General features: G+C 34.7%; 1 protein-coding gene across 1 annotated transcript in view; it reads right to left on the reverse strand.

Moving 5' to 3' along the window:
* Nucleotides 1–8,990, reverse strand: part of GLIPR1L2 (GLIPR1 like 2) — a gene marked incomplete at both ends in the record, with an annotated part of 31,733 nt that extends 22,743 nt beyond the window's left edge. The window contains 3 exons of the mRNA XM_080810208.1: nt 4,157–4,260; nt 6,431–6,676; nt 8,772–8,990. Of these exons, the coding sequence (XP_080666334.1) occupies nt 4,157–4,260; nt 6,431–6,676; nt 8,772–8,990 (569 nt within the window). The remainder of the gene's footprint in view (nt 1–4,156; nt 4,261–6,430; nt 6,677–8,771) is intronic.
* Nucleotides 8,991–13,998: the final 5,008 nt, after the last annotated feature.

The following is a 13,998-nucleotide window of genomic DNA, read 5'->3' on the forward strand; positions in this document are numbered from 1 at the left end:
TCGGACAGCCCTTAAGGGGAGGAGGACTGATTGATTCCACATTCTATTTCCTAGATCCAGTTTAGAAAACTTGTTCCCCACCTGGTGCTCTTAGGAAGGAGTATAGTAAATGCCTCATTTAATAACATACTCCTTTTTGAAAGTTGCCTTTTCTCTCTACCCTTGAGTAGGTCCAGTATTTGAGGAAACTCATGAAAGTGGGTGGAACCTGTCTTGCCCCTTCTCTTTTCTAGGATGCACTATACATGTGACTGTGACTTTGAAGGAAATTTATTTGCCATTTGCTGATTTTTTTTTTGAAGTTAATTTCTAACTTCTTTCACTGATAAATGAAGAAAAGTATTGCACCTTTTGAAATACACCAAATGGATTGAGTACGTAATTAAAAAACCTTTTTTTCCCCGTCAAAAAAAAAAAAAAAAAAGAATACCATAGTCTATAGCCTGTAATATAGAAAAAATCTAATTGTGTTTACTTCCTCTTTGTACCCTTATTTTCCTATACTCAATGCTCAGTATATAATAGCAAGGATAATCTTTTGTTTTTTTAAGGGTTCTTTTCAAAACATAAAAAAGATCATTTCACTCACTTGTTTAAGACTTTCCATTGCCTTGGCCATTACTTAGGATAAGTTCCAAAATCCTTAACATGCTATTTGGTGTAGCTATCACCTAACTTTCCACTTGAACTCCTATCTCTTACCAGTTATGCATTTCTCAAACATGCTAAACTCATTCCAAGCTCAAAGGTTTTGTATATGCTCTTATTTCTATCTGAAATATTTAGTCATCTTCAGGCCAAATGCCACTTTCTCTTACAACTACCCTGCCTATATTCCATCTGCTTATTTTGCCTTATGTTTTATGGCATATTTTATTATCTAATTAAATGTTATTTATTTATGTGTTTATTTATTTATTGTTTGTCTCCCTTCCAAGACTACAAACTAAATATGGTCAGCCTTTTTTGGTCTTGTTGGTAGACAAATCTGTGCCTTGTGTAGAGGTGTTGAGTGCATTAATGAAGACTAGTGCCTCAGAGGAAATCTCTTTCCTCCCTTAAATCAGTACCTAGTTCCCTAAATTTTCAATACCAATTAGCAGTTAACTTTCAAAAGTTTCTCCCTATAACAGATATCATCCCAATGCTTTCATTCTGTAGGAATGAAGGAAGCCTAAGAAGTTTTAAAATGACGCTACGTCTTGGACTTGTTTTGTATGACTGTGTTCAGGGTCACAAAACAGGGTCAAGAAGGGGATTTCTGAGTGTAATTTGATTTACATCATAGTTCTCTTATTTTCCCTAACCAGAGGAATACAATCAGTAATCAGTAACTGATGTGTTTTTGTTTGTTTGTTTGTTTGTGTTTTCTTTTTGATTAGTATCAGAGCATTTTATTTGGCAGAAATTCTTTCTTAATCCTAGCACGTGGTCATTCTTTTTACTGTTTTCTTGACATGTTGATTAGGATATTTTCTCACTTGATTGGACATTTTAATAATATTACTTATAATATAATCTTGACCTATAACAAAACTTCAGATTTTCCAACAAAATTCTCTAGCGATGGAGGCTATTTTGGAAGGTAGTTATTTCCCATCATAGGCAGGTATTCAGGTGTAGAGTAAATAATGACATGGTAAGTAAGGAGAAAGAATTCAAATTTAAATTTATTTTCAGTGTACCGGAATTCATTGTTTATGCACCACACCCAGTGCTCCATGCAATATGTGCCCTCCTTAATACCCACCACCTTACCCAAACCCCAACCCTCTCCCCTCCAAAACCCTTGGTTTGTTTCTCAGAGTCCATAGTCTCTCATGCTTCATCTCCCCCTCCAATTTACCCCAATTCACTTTTCCTTTCCTTCTCCTAATATCCTCCCTGTTATTCTTTATGCTCTACAAGTAAGTGGAACCATATGATAATTGACTTTCTCTGCTTGATTTATTTCATGCAGCATAATCTCCTCCCACCCATGTTGATACAAAAATTGGGTATTCATCCTTTCTGATGGAGGCATTATATTCAATTGTATATATGGACCATATCTTCTTTATTCATTCGTCCATTGAAGGCATCTAGGTTCTTTCCATGGTTTGGTGATTGTGGCCATTGCTGCTATGAACATTGAGGTACTTATGGCCCTTCTTTTCACTACATCTGTATCTTTGGGATAAATACCCAGTAGTGCAATTGCAGGGTCATAGGGTAGCTCTATTTTTAATTTCTTAAGGAATCTCCACACTGTTTTGCAAAGCGGCTGCACCAACTTGCATGTTCACCAACAGTGTTAAGAGGCTTCCCCTTTCTCCACATCCTTTCCAACACTTGTTTACTGTCTTATTAATTTTTGCCATTCTAACTGGTGTAATGTGGTATCTCAATGAGGTTTTAATTTGAATTTCCCTGATGACTAATGATGATGAACATTTTTTCATGTGTCTGTTAGCCATTTGTATGTCTTCTTTGGAGAAGTGTCTGTTCATATCTTCTGCCCATTTTTTCACGTGATTATCTATTTTTTGGGTGTTGAATTTGAGGAGTTCTTTTTAGATCTTGGATATAAGCCCTTTGTCTGTAGTGTCATTTGTGAATATCTTCTCCCATTCCCTGGGTTGCCTCTTTGTTTTGTTGACTGTTTCCTTTGCTGTGCAGAAGCTTTCTATTTTGATCAAGTCCCAAAAGTTCATTTTTGCTTTTGTTTCCTTTGCTTTTGGAGACACGTCTTGAAAGAAGTTGCTATATCCAGTGTCAAAAGGTTACTGTCTATGTTCTCCTCTAAGATTTTGATAGACTCCTACTTCATGTTGAGGTCTTTCATCCATTTTGGGTTCAACTGATTCAGAAAAAACATTTGACAAAATACAGCATCTGTTCCTGATTAAAATTCTTCAAAGTATAGGGATAGAGGGAACATTCCTTAACTTCATAAAATCTATCTATGAAAAACCCACAGAGAATATCATTTTCAATGGGGAAAAGCTGACAGCCTCCCCTTTGAGATCAGGAACACGACAAGAATGCCCACTCTCGCCACTGTTGTTTAATATAGTACTAGAAGTCCTAGCAACAGCAATCAGACAATGAAAAGAAATACGAGGTGCTCAAATTGGCAAAGAAGAAGTCAAACTCTCTCTCTTCACCAATGGCATGAAACTTTTTATGAAAAACCCAAAGACTTCACCCCCAAACTACTAGAACTCATATAGCAATTCATAAATGTGGCAGGATACAGAATCAATATACAGAAATCAGTTGCTTTCTTATACACGAGCAATGAAAATATAGAAAGGGAAATTAGAGAATCGATTCCATTTACTATAGCACCAAGAACCATAAGATACCTTGGAATAAACCTAACCAAAGAGGTAAAGGATCTGTACTCGAGGAACTACAGAACACTCTGAAAGAAATTGAAGAAGACACAAAAAGATGGAAGACCATTCCATGCTCTTGGATCGGAAGAATAGACATTGTTAAAATGTCTATACTGCCCAGAGCAATCTATACTTTCAATGCCATCCCGATCAAAATTCCACAGCATTTTTCAAAGCGCTGGAACAAATAATCCCAAAATTTGTATGGAACTAGAAAAAAACCTCAAATCACTAAGAAAATGTTGAAAAAGAAAAACAAAGCTGGGGGCATCATGTTGCCTGGTTTCAAGCTTTACTACAAAGCTGTGATCACCAAGACAGCATGGTACTAGCACAAAAACAGATACATAGACTGGTGGAACAGAGTAGAGAGTCCAGATATGGACCCTCAACTCTATGGTCAAATAATCTTCGACAAGACAGGAAAAAATATACAGTGGAAAAAAGACAGTCTCTTCAATAAATGGTGCTGGGAAAATTGGAGAGCTATGTATAGAAGAATGAAACTCGACCATTCACTTACACCATTCACAAAGTTAAAATTCTTTAAGGAAGTAATCCTTGGCTAATTTGTATGTTAAATCAATATGCCCAAAATATGACTTTTTTCATTATAGAATTGAAACTATTTCAATTTAAAATCTTTAGTATCTTACATTTAATTCTTTTACAGTGCACAAAGATATTTAGAAGAATATTTTGAAAGTTAGGAAAACTTAACCTTGAAAAATTCCCAATTTATTTTTATATTATTTTTAAAATTTAAAACAACTTACCCTGGTGCATAGTTGCATATGAAAATTACTGCATATCTAATATGTCCAACTCTTGTACATGAAGTAGCAGCACAACCAACTTTGTAAGATGTGTCCCAAACAAGCTAAAACAAAATTTTCAAAGGAAACAAAATTTGATTCTAAACATTTACTGTCATGTTATAAACAATAATATATTCAATTCACAAGGAACTGTTAACCAAGCAATTTAAGGAATATGAAGTATTCTCTATTTGGATGCAGGTAGAGAATTATCATAGATTTAGGGAAGCATTTCCCAAACTCTATTTACAGAAACCTTTAGCAGGTTCTGCCTTAGGATAAAGAGTTTGAGAAACACTGATCCAGAGAGTTTTATACCTTGAATCAATTTTCAAACTCCTGTTGAATCTGAGAGTCTAGGTTATTGACAGAGAGGAACAAAGAAAAGAGAAGTTTTGGAATACTGGAAGCTGTGACTAGAAAGGAGAAAAATGACATCAAGATTATAGAAAGGAAGGAAAAGCAATATAAGAGTAGAGGGTAACTGAATGCAGTCAGCATTTCTCTTCTTTTGTTGAGGAAATTCCATTACAAAATAAAATAGAGTCTGAACCTGCAATTTAAAAAAAGTGTATAGAAGAGCTGGTTTCTATAAAAAAGAAAAACAGGTCTTAAATTGGAGTGACAATATGAGAATGATTGAAGATATTCCAGAAATTCTCTGTAGGGCTTTAGTATTTCAAATACTTCCACGTAACAAAAAAAAGTACTTGTTTTGTTTGTTAACATCTGTGGAAGAGAGAAACAGTTTCTGGTTTCCTTTTCGCTTTATCCCAAGCTTTAGTGGTTTTAAAAAAAGAGAATTAAAACATAAAGAATAAATAAAGAAAAAATAAAAGAATAAAGAATAAAAAAAATGAGAATTAAAAAAAGAATTAAAAAAATTCTTATGGTTTCACTTACTTGTGGAGCATAAGGAATAACACTGAAGACATTGGGAGTTGGAGAGAAGTGAGTTGGGGGAAATCGGAGAGGGAGATGAACCATGAGAGACTGTGAACTCTGAGAAACAAACCAAGGGTTTTGGAGGGGAGGAGGATGGGGGGTTGAGTGAGCCTGGTGGTGGGTATTAAGGAGGGCATGTATTGCATGGAGCACTGGGTGTGGTGCATAAACAATGAATCTTGGAACACTGAAAAAAATTAAATTTAAAAAAGCGATTCTTAAAGAAACAAAGTGATATATTAAAAGAATAGAGAAGAGAATGTCAACAGTAGTTGAAATGGAGTTAAGCAGGTCAAAAACAGGAAACAAAAATCTCTAGGATACCAGAATTAAAGAGGAAAAAATAACAGGAGAAGATCATGGAGTAGACTTGGTTAATTTACTGGGATTATTAAAATCATATTAAGGAGTCTGACTTTGATATGAGCAAAACAATGGAGAACCACTCTAACTTTCTGGAAGAAAGAATGGATCAAACAGCTTTGAAACACGATAAATTCGATGGAACTTAGATACGAATTTAACATGACAAAATCATAGGATTTTAAGTTCTGCATAAAACATGACATCATAGTCTATTGATTGAAAAATAATCATTTCCTTTTTTTTTTTTGAAAAATAATCATCTCTTAAACCAGCTTGGAAGTTAATCCAATTATTTCTTGATTCCTAATACAAATATTTATGGAAAACCAAAATAATGTTATGTTCTTGTTGCGTTGAGAATGTATGGATAAGATAACTCTGTACTCAGTGTAGTATATAGATTATAAATAATGTGATAGTGAAATAACAAGTGTATATAGAGGAAATAACAAGTGGTTCAGTATTACTGGAGTATAAAGTGTAAAGGTGGATTGTTAGACGAGACAGGAAAATAAGGCTATTAATTTGCACTTAAAATTTTTAATCAATCAGTTATATAGTAGTATGTGTAGAGATCTGTGCAAAAAATATGAAGTTCTTACTTATGTTTATAGTTAATAATTTAAAAATAATTTTTATTTGTTAGTTTCTTCTTTTTCCAGTGTGTATTAGTTTTAGAAAAGCACCTTTCATTTTTGGGTATGGAAATGAGATTTACTACATTTAAAGGAATGTTTTAACTGTATGGTTCACAAAATAGATGCAATCACAGACATTTTGAGATCTAGGACTGATTAGAATTTTGATTCTATTAGAAGTAGTAACTTTACCATTTGAGGTTATTTATAAAATTGAAACATAATCAAAAACTTCATAGAAAGCAATTAAGGAGTCTATTGAATTAATATAAACATTAGATACCTGTTTATAATTAGAACAGTCACTAGAGCAACTGTCATTTTCAAAATTGTACATTTTCCTCTCTTCATACCAACTTCTGATAGCAACACTTGCAGTGAATTCATTTTCAGGTCCGACCCATATATTTTCACCAATACCATTAAATATAGGATGGGCCATGTTTAGTTCTTCTAAATGATTATTATGTTCAAGGACACATTTTTTCCCCCATGCTCTAGCAGTCCGTGACAAAGCTACATCCCAAGTCTGAAAAAAATGCAAAAAGCAAAGAAAAAATAATAATGAGCATTTTTTTTCTTGTTCTCTAAATTATTTTCCTTGAGTTCTCATATTCTGTTTAAGGAAAACAATTCAAACTTTGTGGTTATGAGCTTGTTGGTAGAATTTCTATGGGGGAAAATGTTCTTGAGTTAATCATAAATGAAATAACTATTTCCTGAGGCAAAGGACTATCTATACAATTGTAATTTAAAAATCATATTGTTAGATGATGCAAATGATGCAAACTCTAACATGTATTCTCTTCAGAATATATACTTTTAATCTCATTCCTTTTCTACATAATAATACAATAATTTAAAGTATTCATCTAAGAACTATTTATTGAATACTGAGTATATGCAAACTATTGTAATGTGGGGAATAAAATACAAAGTCAGGCATAAATTTTGTCTTCTATATTTTATAAATATAAAATTTTAACACATAGTTGTACTTGCTGAATATTATAAAAGAGGCACATGTAAAGTTTTGTGGATAGTCTCAGAAATGTAAGAAAATATCGCAAGATACTGTTCCCTTGCTACCTATCTAGAAATATTCAGAAATGTGTAATTTTATCACTATTTTGAGACTCATTAAATTCACTGTACATTTAGATAAATCAACAAAAAAGTTGTAAAATCAAAATGCTTTATACATGCTACAATAGATCTGAAAATAAACATTTCTAAAAACCAATACCAAGATTTCCTTTGAGTTTTCTTAGTTAATTTCATAGATTATACATATAGAAAATATAGAAAATAAATATTTCTTTAGAATATCCCTTGCACTTTCCTCCCCAAAGGTAAAAATTGTTAAAAAAAATTGCTTATGTATACATTTCTCTATCTCTTATACATACATATACAAACATATTCAAATATAAGATATAAGCGGGGATGTTGTAGGTAGGTATTGGGTGATTTTTTTTCTATACTATTGTAATCATGCCATATACAATATAACTGGCCTTCAACTTTGCAGTTTTCACTTAAGAGAGATTGTTCCATTTTTTAGCATAACTAGATCTACCCAAGTTTTACAAAGTCAGCACAGTATTATTCCCCAATATGGATATTTTATAATACCTGTTACCCTTCCCCTATTAATGGCCTTTTAGACAGCTTTCCATCTGCAAACAATGCTCCAAGGACTATCCTTCTATTGCTTCGTTTTGCTTATTGTTTATATATCACATGCTTACTATGTACTAGTCCCTATTCTAAGTGTTTTCTAAGCATTATTTCTCTCAATGTTCACAATAATCCCATGAGTTATGCATTATTATTGCTTTTATCTCACAAAGGAAGTAACTAAAACACAAAAAAAGTTAAGTAGTTTACTTATAGCTACTTAGAGTCAGTAAACTGTGGAGCCTGAATTTAAATCCAGGAAGTCTAACTCTCAAGTCCAAGTTTGTAAGCATTTAGTCATTGCTTCCCATGACTGTGTTATGGGAAAATACCTTATAAGACACTGCTGGTATTTGCTTAATTTGGCATAGTCCTTTAGAAGAGCAATTGCTATATATCATATAAATTTAAAATATCATACCCTCAATTTATTTATCCTATTTCTTGAATTTGTCTAAAGAGCTAATCCAGAAGGAAGAAAAAACTTATGTCTATGGAAATAGTCCTTGTAATATCATTTAATAATATAAATTGGAAGCTTCTAATTGCCTGGTAAGAGAATATTTATTTAAATGACAATCACAAAGACTAGTAGCAAGAGAACAGTTGATGAGGTGTAAAATGGAAATAGGAGGGGAAAATGGAGGAAAAAGGAAGAATAACATTTTAAGGGAATGCAAAATCAAGGCCAGGACTGGGATGAGGTGTCTGAGACAATCCCTCAGCTGAGTACTTCTACAAATCCCAGTACTGTGCAAAATCTTGGCAATAACCATGTGTCACAGTGACATGTTTTTTATCTGAGGGTATTTTTTAAACCCAAACTAAAAGTGCTGTTCCCTGCGATCCGTTAACCTCAGTGAAGCAGTGTCCGGGTTCTGAGGCTGAGGGGTGGCATTGTGACAAGGTGGTTGTTGGTTTGGGCAACCGCCTTAGAGCCTCACCATGAAGCGCAAGTTAGACCCTCGGGGGAGGACGTTGCCCCGGAGCTCATTGTGGAGGTTCACGTACTCATTGATAAAGTGTACATCCTCTTCGTGAGGAAGTGTCGCGTTCAAACCGAAATCCAGCAGTAGTAGCCACAGCCTCAAAACGCCTCCTCGCATCAGGGGAAGTGATTGGGCGCACCATTCCCACGCAAAGGACCTTGGAGCCTCCTCCATGGTCCACCCGTTGCAGACAGGCCAGTGCGCACGCGCCAGCCCGCCCCTACCAAGCCACGCCCCAACCCACGCAAGCTGGGCCTGCTTTCGGAGGAGCTTAGGGAGAAGTGGGAATGGAAGTCATAGGTTTGGGGGCAGAAAGTCATAGCAATCTGCAGAACTAACCGAAGAAAGACTTGAGTCAAAGGAGTACAGGCTTTGCGCTAAACTAAGCTAACTAAATATGGGGCGCCTGGGTGGCTCAGTGGGTTAAAGCCTCTGCCTTTGGCTCCGGTAATGATCCCAGAGTCCTGGGATCGGGCCCCGCATCGCGCCCTCTGCTCAGCAGAGAGCCTGCTTCCTCCTCTCTCTCTCTTTGCCTGCCGCTCTGCCTCCTTGTGATCTCTCTCTCTCTGTCGAATAAAAAATAAAATCTTTAAAAAAACCCAAAAACTAAATATTATCCAGAGTTGATTTCTGATACCACATGATGTGTCATCGTTTATTAATGAGCCATCTGTACACTGAATGCCAGTTGCTGAATAATAAACATGTTTGAGGAACTTTCTAATTATGCGAGGGGAAATGAGCATTCTTCCTTGTTACTGTTGAAAATTAAGTAGATCTTTTTCTTCCATTCTTGCCTCTTGAGTCAAAAATTTAGTGCGGGATGCACCCTTTCTTATCCTCATGGACAAAGGTATTTCCTCTTTAAGTTGGACTTCCTCACTGAGATTTTTCTGTTAGTGTTTTAATAATCTTTTGTGAGGAACCACAGAATACATGGAAGACTGGAAAACTTAGCTTATAGGGGGTAGAGTAGGAAACATCAAGTTCTAGTAAGGTTAAAGTATTTTAATTTCATCTCACCAGATCTGTATAGACAGCCTATAATATCAGAGTTCATCATCTCTGACAAAGTGTCTTGTTCACAGTTGGTAAGAACTCATTTTTTGTTTTCATTTCTTCTTTCAGACAAAATGGCTAGTGTCTTAGCAGATTTTGGCTTGGTCTCTTTGCCTTCAAACATTTTGCTAAGGAAAACTTGCTTTGAGGAATATAAGTTCTAGGCACAAAATAAAAGCACACATTTGGCTTGGGACACACATTTGCATATAAAAACTGTGCTCAATAGCATTAAAGAGGTACTTGAAATCACGGACACTGGGACAGAATTTTGCAGCAAAGAAAGCATTGGCAACTGGCTGGTCAAAATGTATTTGAAAATGTGCTTTAAAAAATTACGAGGTACAGGGGCACCTGGGTGGATCAGTGGGTTAAGCTTCTGACTCTTGGTTTCTGCTCAGGTCATGATCTGGGGTGGTGAGGTCAAGTCTCAACTTGGGCTCCTCTCTCAGTGGGGAGTCAGCTTGAGATTCTCTTCCTCTCCCTCTCCTCCTCCTGTCATGGTCTTGCTCTGTCTCTCTTTTTCTCTAAAATAAATAATCTTTTAAAAAATGATGATGTATACAATTGAAAGCAGTAGACCTCACAAGATGGTTTCATTCATGCTGTTATACTTCTAATAAGTGTTTATTACCAGACAATGTGTTAGATAATTGAGAAAGACCCAGACTCTGCTGCCAAATAGCCTATAGTTTAGAGAACTAGCAAATTGGTAACTCTTATAACATGTGATAAAAACAAAACCAAAATGCTGTTGCAGCATGTATGGGACAATTAACACCCTTTTTGAGGACCATGGAAGCCTTTCTAGAGAACGTGACTTCAAGAAGGTGAAGCATACACGTGACAGAGCACATTCTAAGCAAAGGGAAAAGAGCATGTAAATATACCAGGAGATCTGAAAAGACTACAAGTGTTTTAGTACCAGCAGAGCATATTATAGGGATGGAGGTGGCATGTGGTGAAAGATGGAATTCCTTTATTATGTTGGTACTGTTGTTAGATTATGAAAATTGCTGTATCAAGGCACAAGATAAATAGTATAATGCAATCTTAGATTAGGAAGAAATTTTAGACAATTTTACTTGTCCTATGTATTGGTCAGACACTCTGACACATCACTAATAAGAGATCATTATACTTCTCCTTAAATAATTATACTAAGAAGGAAGTTACTGTCTCTTAGGCAACCTATTGCTGGACACCACACTCAGTCATAAGTATTTCTTTAGGGCCTCCTGTATGTCTGAGTCCCTGATAGGTGTTAGAGTTACAAATGCTGAACAAACTAAATATGTAGTCTATCCATATGAAGCTTTTAGTTATGGGTGATACAAATAAACTAATAATTATGATGCAGAGTAGTAAATGCTATTTTTTTTTTAAATTTTACTTATTTTAGAAAGAGAGAGAGAGAGAGAACATGAGCAGGGGAAGGGGCAAAGAGAGAGGGAGATGAAGTAGTAGATTCCTCATTGAGTTTGGAGTCTGATGCTGGCTCCATCTCAGGACCCGGAGATCACGACTCCAGCTGATATCAGATGCTCAATCAACTAAGCCACCTAGGTGCCCCATTAATAATAAATAATTAATTTAATTTATAAATTAATTAATAAATAATTAATTTAATTTATTTAAAAAATTTTTACTTTGTGACAGGCACTATTTTATTTTATTTTTTAATTTTTTTATTGTGGTAAAATACACATTACCATAAAATTTACCATTTTAACCATTTTTAGTGTAAAATTCAGTGGTAGTTATGTTCACAGTATTGTATAATTGTCACTAGTGTTTCCAGAACTATCTGGGGCTGTTTTAAATGCTTAGAAAATATCATTTAAATCATAAATGCTTTAAGAAACAGACACTATGATTATCTGTTTTACAGATGGAAAACTCAGAAAAAGAGGTCACATAATTGGTCTAAAGTCACCAGCCAGTATATGGTAGAGCTAGTTTTTAAACCCAAGTGACTAAAATGGAAATACAGAGAAAGGCCCCTTAAAGCCAGGTAATTTGTTTTATGTAGAAAGAGGTTGGGTTTGCTGTGAATGTTTTGCAAAATATTCAGTCTTTCAGTGAATTGGTCCACACCATGTACTTCATACAAGAAACATTTCAAATGTATTACATTCTAAAATACATTTTTCAAAAAATTTAAAGGGGCATGTTATATTTGAGGATTATGTAACCACTGTCTAACATTTTACGTATTAAAATCACAGATTCTATATTAGAGGCCTTGGGCAGGCTGTCCCAAGATGGGACACTTTGGCATGAAGAATAGTTTGAGTTCAAAAACAATCAAAACCCAGAAGATTCAGAAAAAGCTCTTTATCTCCCTACAACTGTGAGGTATCTATAAAGAATTTAGATAGAGGACTACTCCGGGAAAAGAGTTATTGCCATAGATTACTACATTATACTATGAACTAGTTTTGATAGACAGGGAGGAACCTAGCAGGGTCTGTTTGATCAAAGCCTTCTATGTCCCCTTGTTTCTGAAAGGCCCAGCAAACATTTATTAAACATTTACTCTTATTGATCGTCCTGTGAATTGTACTTCTTCTCTTTGAGATCCAGATCTCTGTCCCCTTCTCCCTAGTTCAGAATGATATATATACCTTATTTTGCCTGTCTTTGGAATTTCTATGTCTGTTTGGATTCCCCATACATACAAAATCAAGTTTGATTTTCTTTTGTTAATCTGTCTCATGACAATTTGATTCTTAGTCCAGCCAGAAGGACCATGAATAGGAAGGGAAATTCTTCTCCCCAGTGGTACTAAAAGATGTGTTCATTTTCTCATAAGTTCTTATAGCTTGTGACTTTTTGAACTTTGAAATTTTAGCCTATTCATCTAGCCCTCAAAGAGTTTTTTTTTTTTTTTTTTTTTTTTTTTAAAGATTTTATTTATTTATTTGTCAGAGAGAGAGAGAGAGCGAGAGCGAGCACTGGCAGACGGAGAAGCAGGCTTCCTGCTGAGCAAGGAGCCCGATGTGGGACTCGATCCCAGGACACTGGGATCACGACCCGAGCCGAAGGCAGCCGCTTAACCAACTGAGCCACCCAGGCGTCCCGCCCTCAAAGAGTTTTAACTTGTTTAATCTTGAAAGTGGTGATATAATTTAACTCATTAAATTTCTTGAAGGCATTGGAATTGTTAAAGTGTATTGAGAGAATCATCTATTTCCTTACAAGCAATGTGAAAAATAAATTATCACCAAATTATTTATTTTACTAAAGTTCTGCTGCAGATGTTCTTTTTGAATACTGATTTACTTTTCTGTTGTGTCTATAGAGACATTGTCTTCACTTGAAAAGTATGGGTAATTTTAGGATACAGACTTTAAGCCTCTTATTTATCTCAGATGTCTTTGGGGTTGTTTTCTGTTTCTGTACATTGTGCTTGAAATTTTAGGGAAAAATACTCTAATTCTACACTCTGATTTTGATAAAAACTAACAAGTTTAAATATACATTTTTTATGTACACTTAAGAAGAATGATCATGCAATAAGGCCAAAGATTATTTTGTTGTCCATAGAGATATTATTGAGGAGACATGCTGTTTTTACTTTACTCTTATTCTTTCACTTTTATGTCAGTCTTCACTTGATTGATCTGTTCTATACTTCCAAAAATTCAAATTATATAATAATGGTGCATGAGAACCGTTATAAGAGAAAAACCAAAATGCTGCTCAAATAAGATGAACATTCCCAAATGGAAAGGTGGATGTTAGTTCATTAAAATGTAAATAGAGAACCACTGAGAAAGGTATCTGCTAGATAAATATCAAAGGATTAAAATCATGGATGTGCCATCAAGATACATTTAAGAGTCATTTAAAATTCCTTAGAAAATGAACAACACAATTAGAAAAATATAGGAGATAAGTAGGCAATTGACAAAAAAAAAAAAAAAAAAACCCAGAAACTGTGGAAATTTCATGCTGCATCTATCATTCTCACATATAGATAAAATTTTACTGTATATAACCAGCTTCCAGGATGAGTTTAGGCCTCAGGAAATAAAATATAGTATGCCTCTATCTAAAAGTCAAAGGCATAAAATTGAATATAAATCTGGGAATATTTATATGAAATTTTGACTCCTAA

Source organism: Martes martes, assembly GCF_963455335.1.
Source record: "Martes martes genome assembly, chromosome: 8".
NCBI classification, from domain to species: domain Eukaryota; kingdom Metazoa; phylum Chordata; class Mammalia; order Carnivora; family Mustelidae; genus Martes; species Martes martes.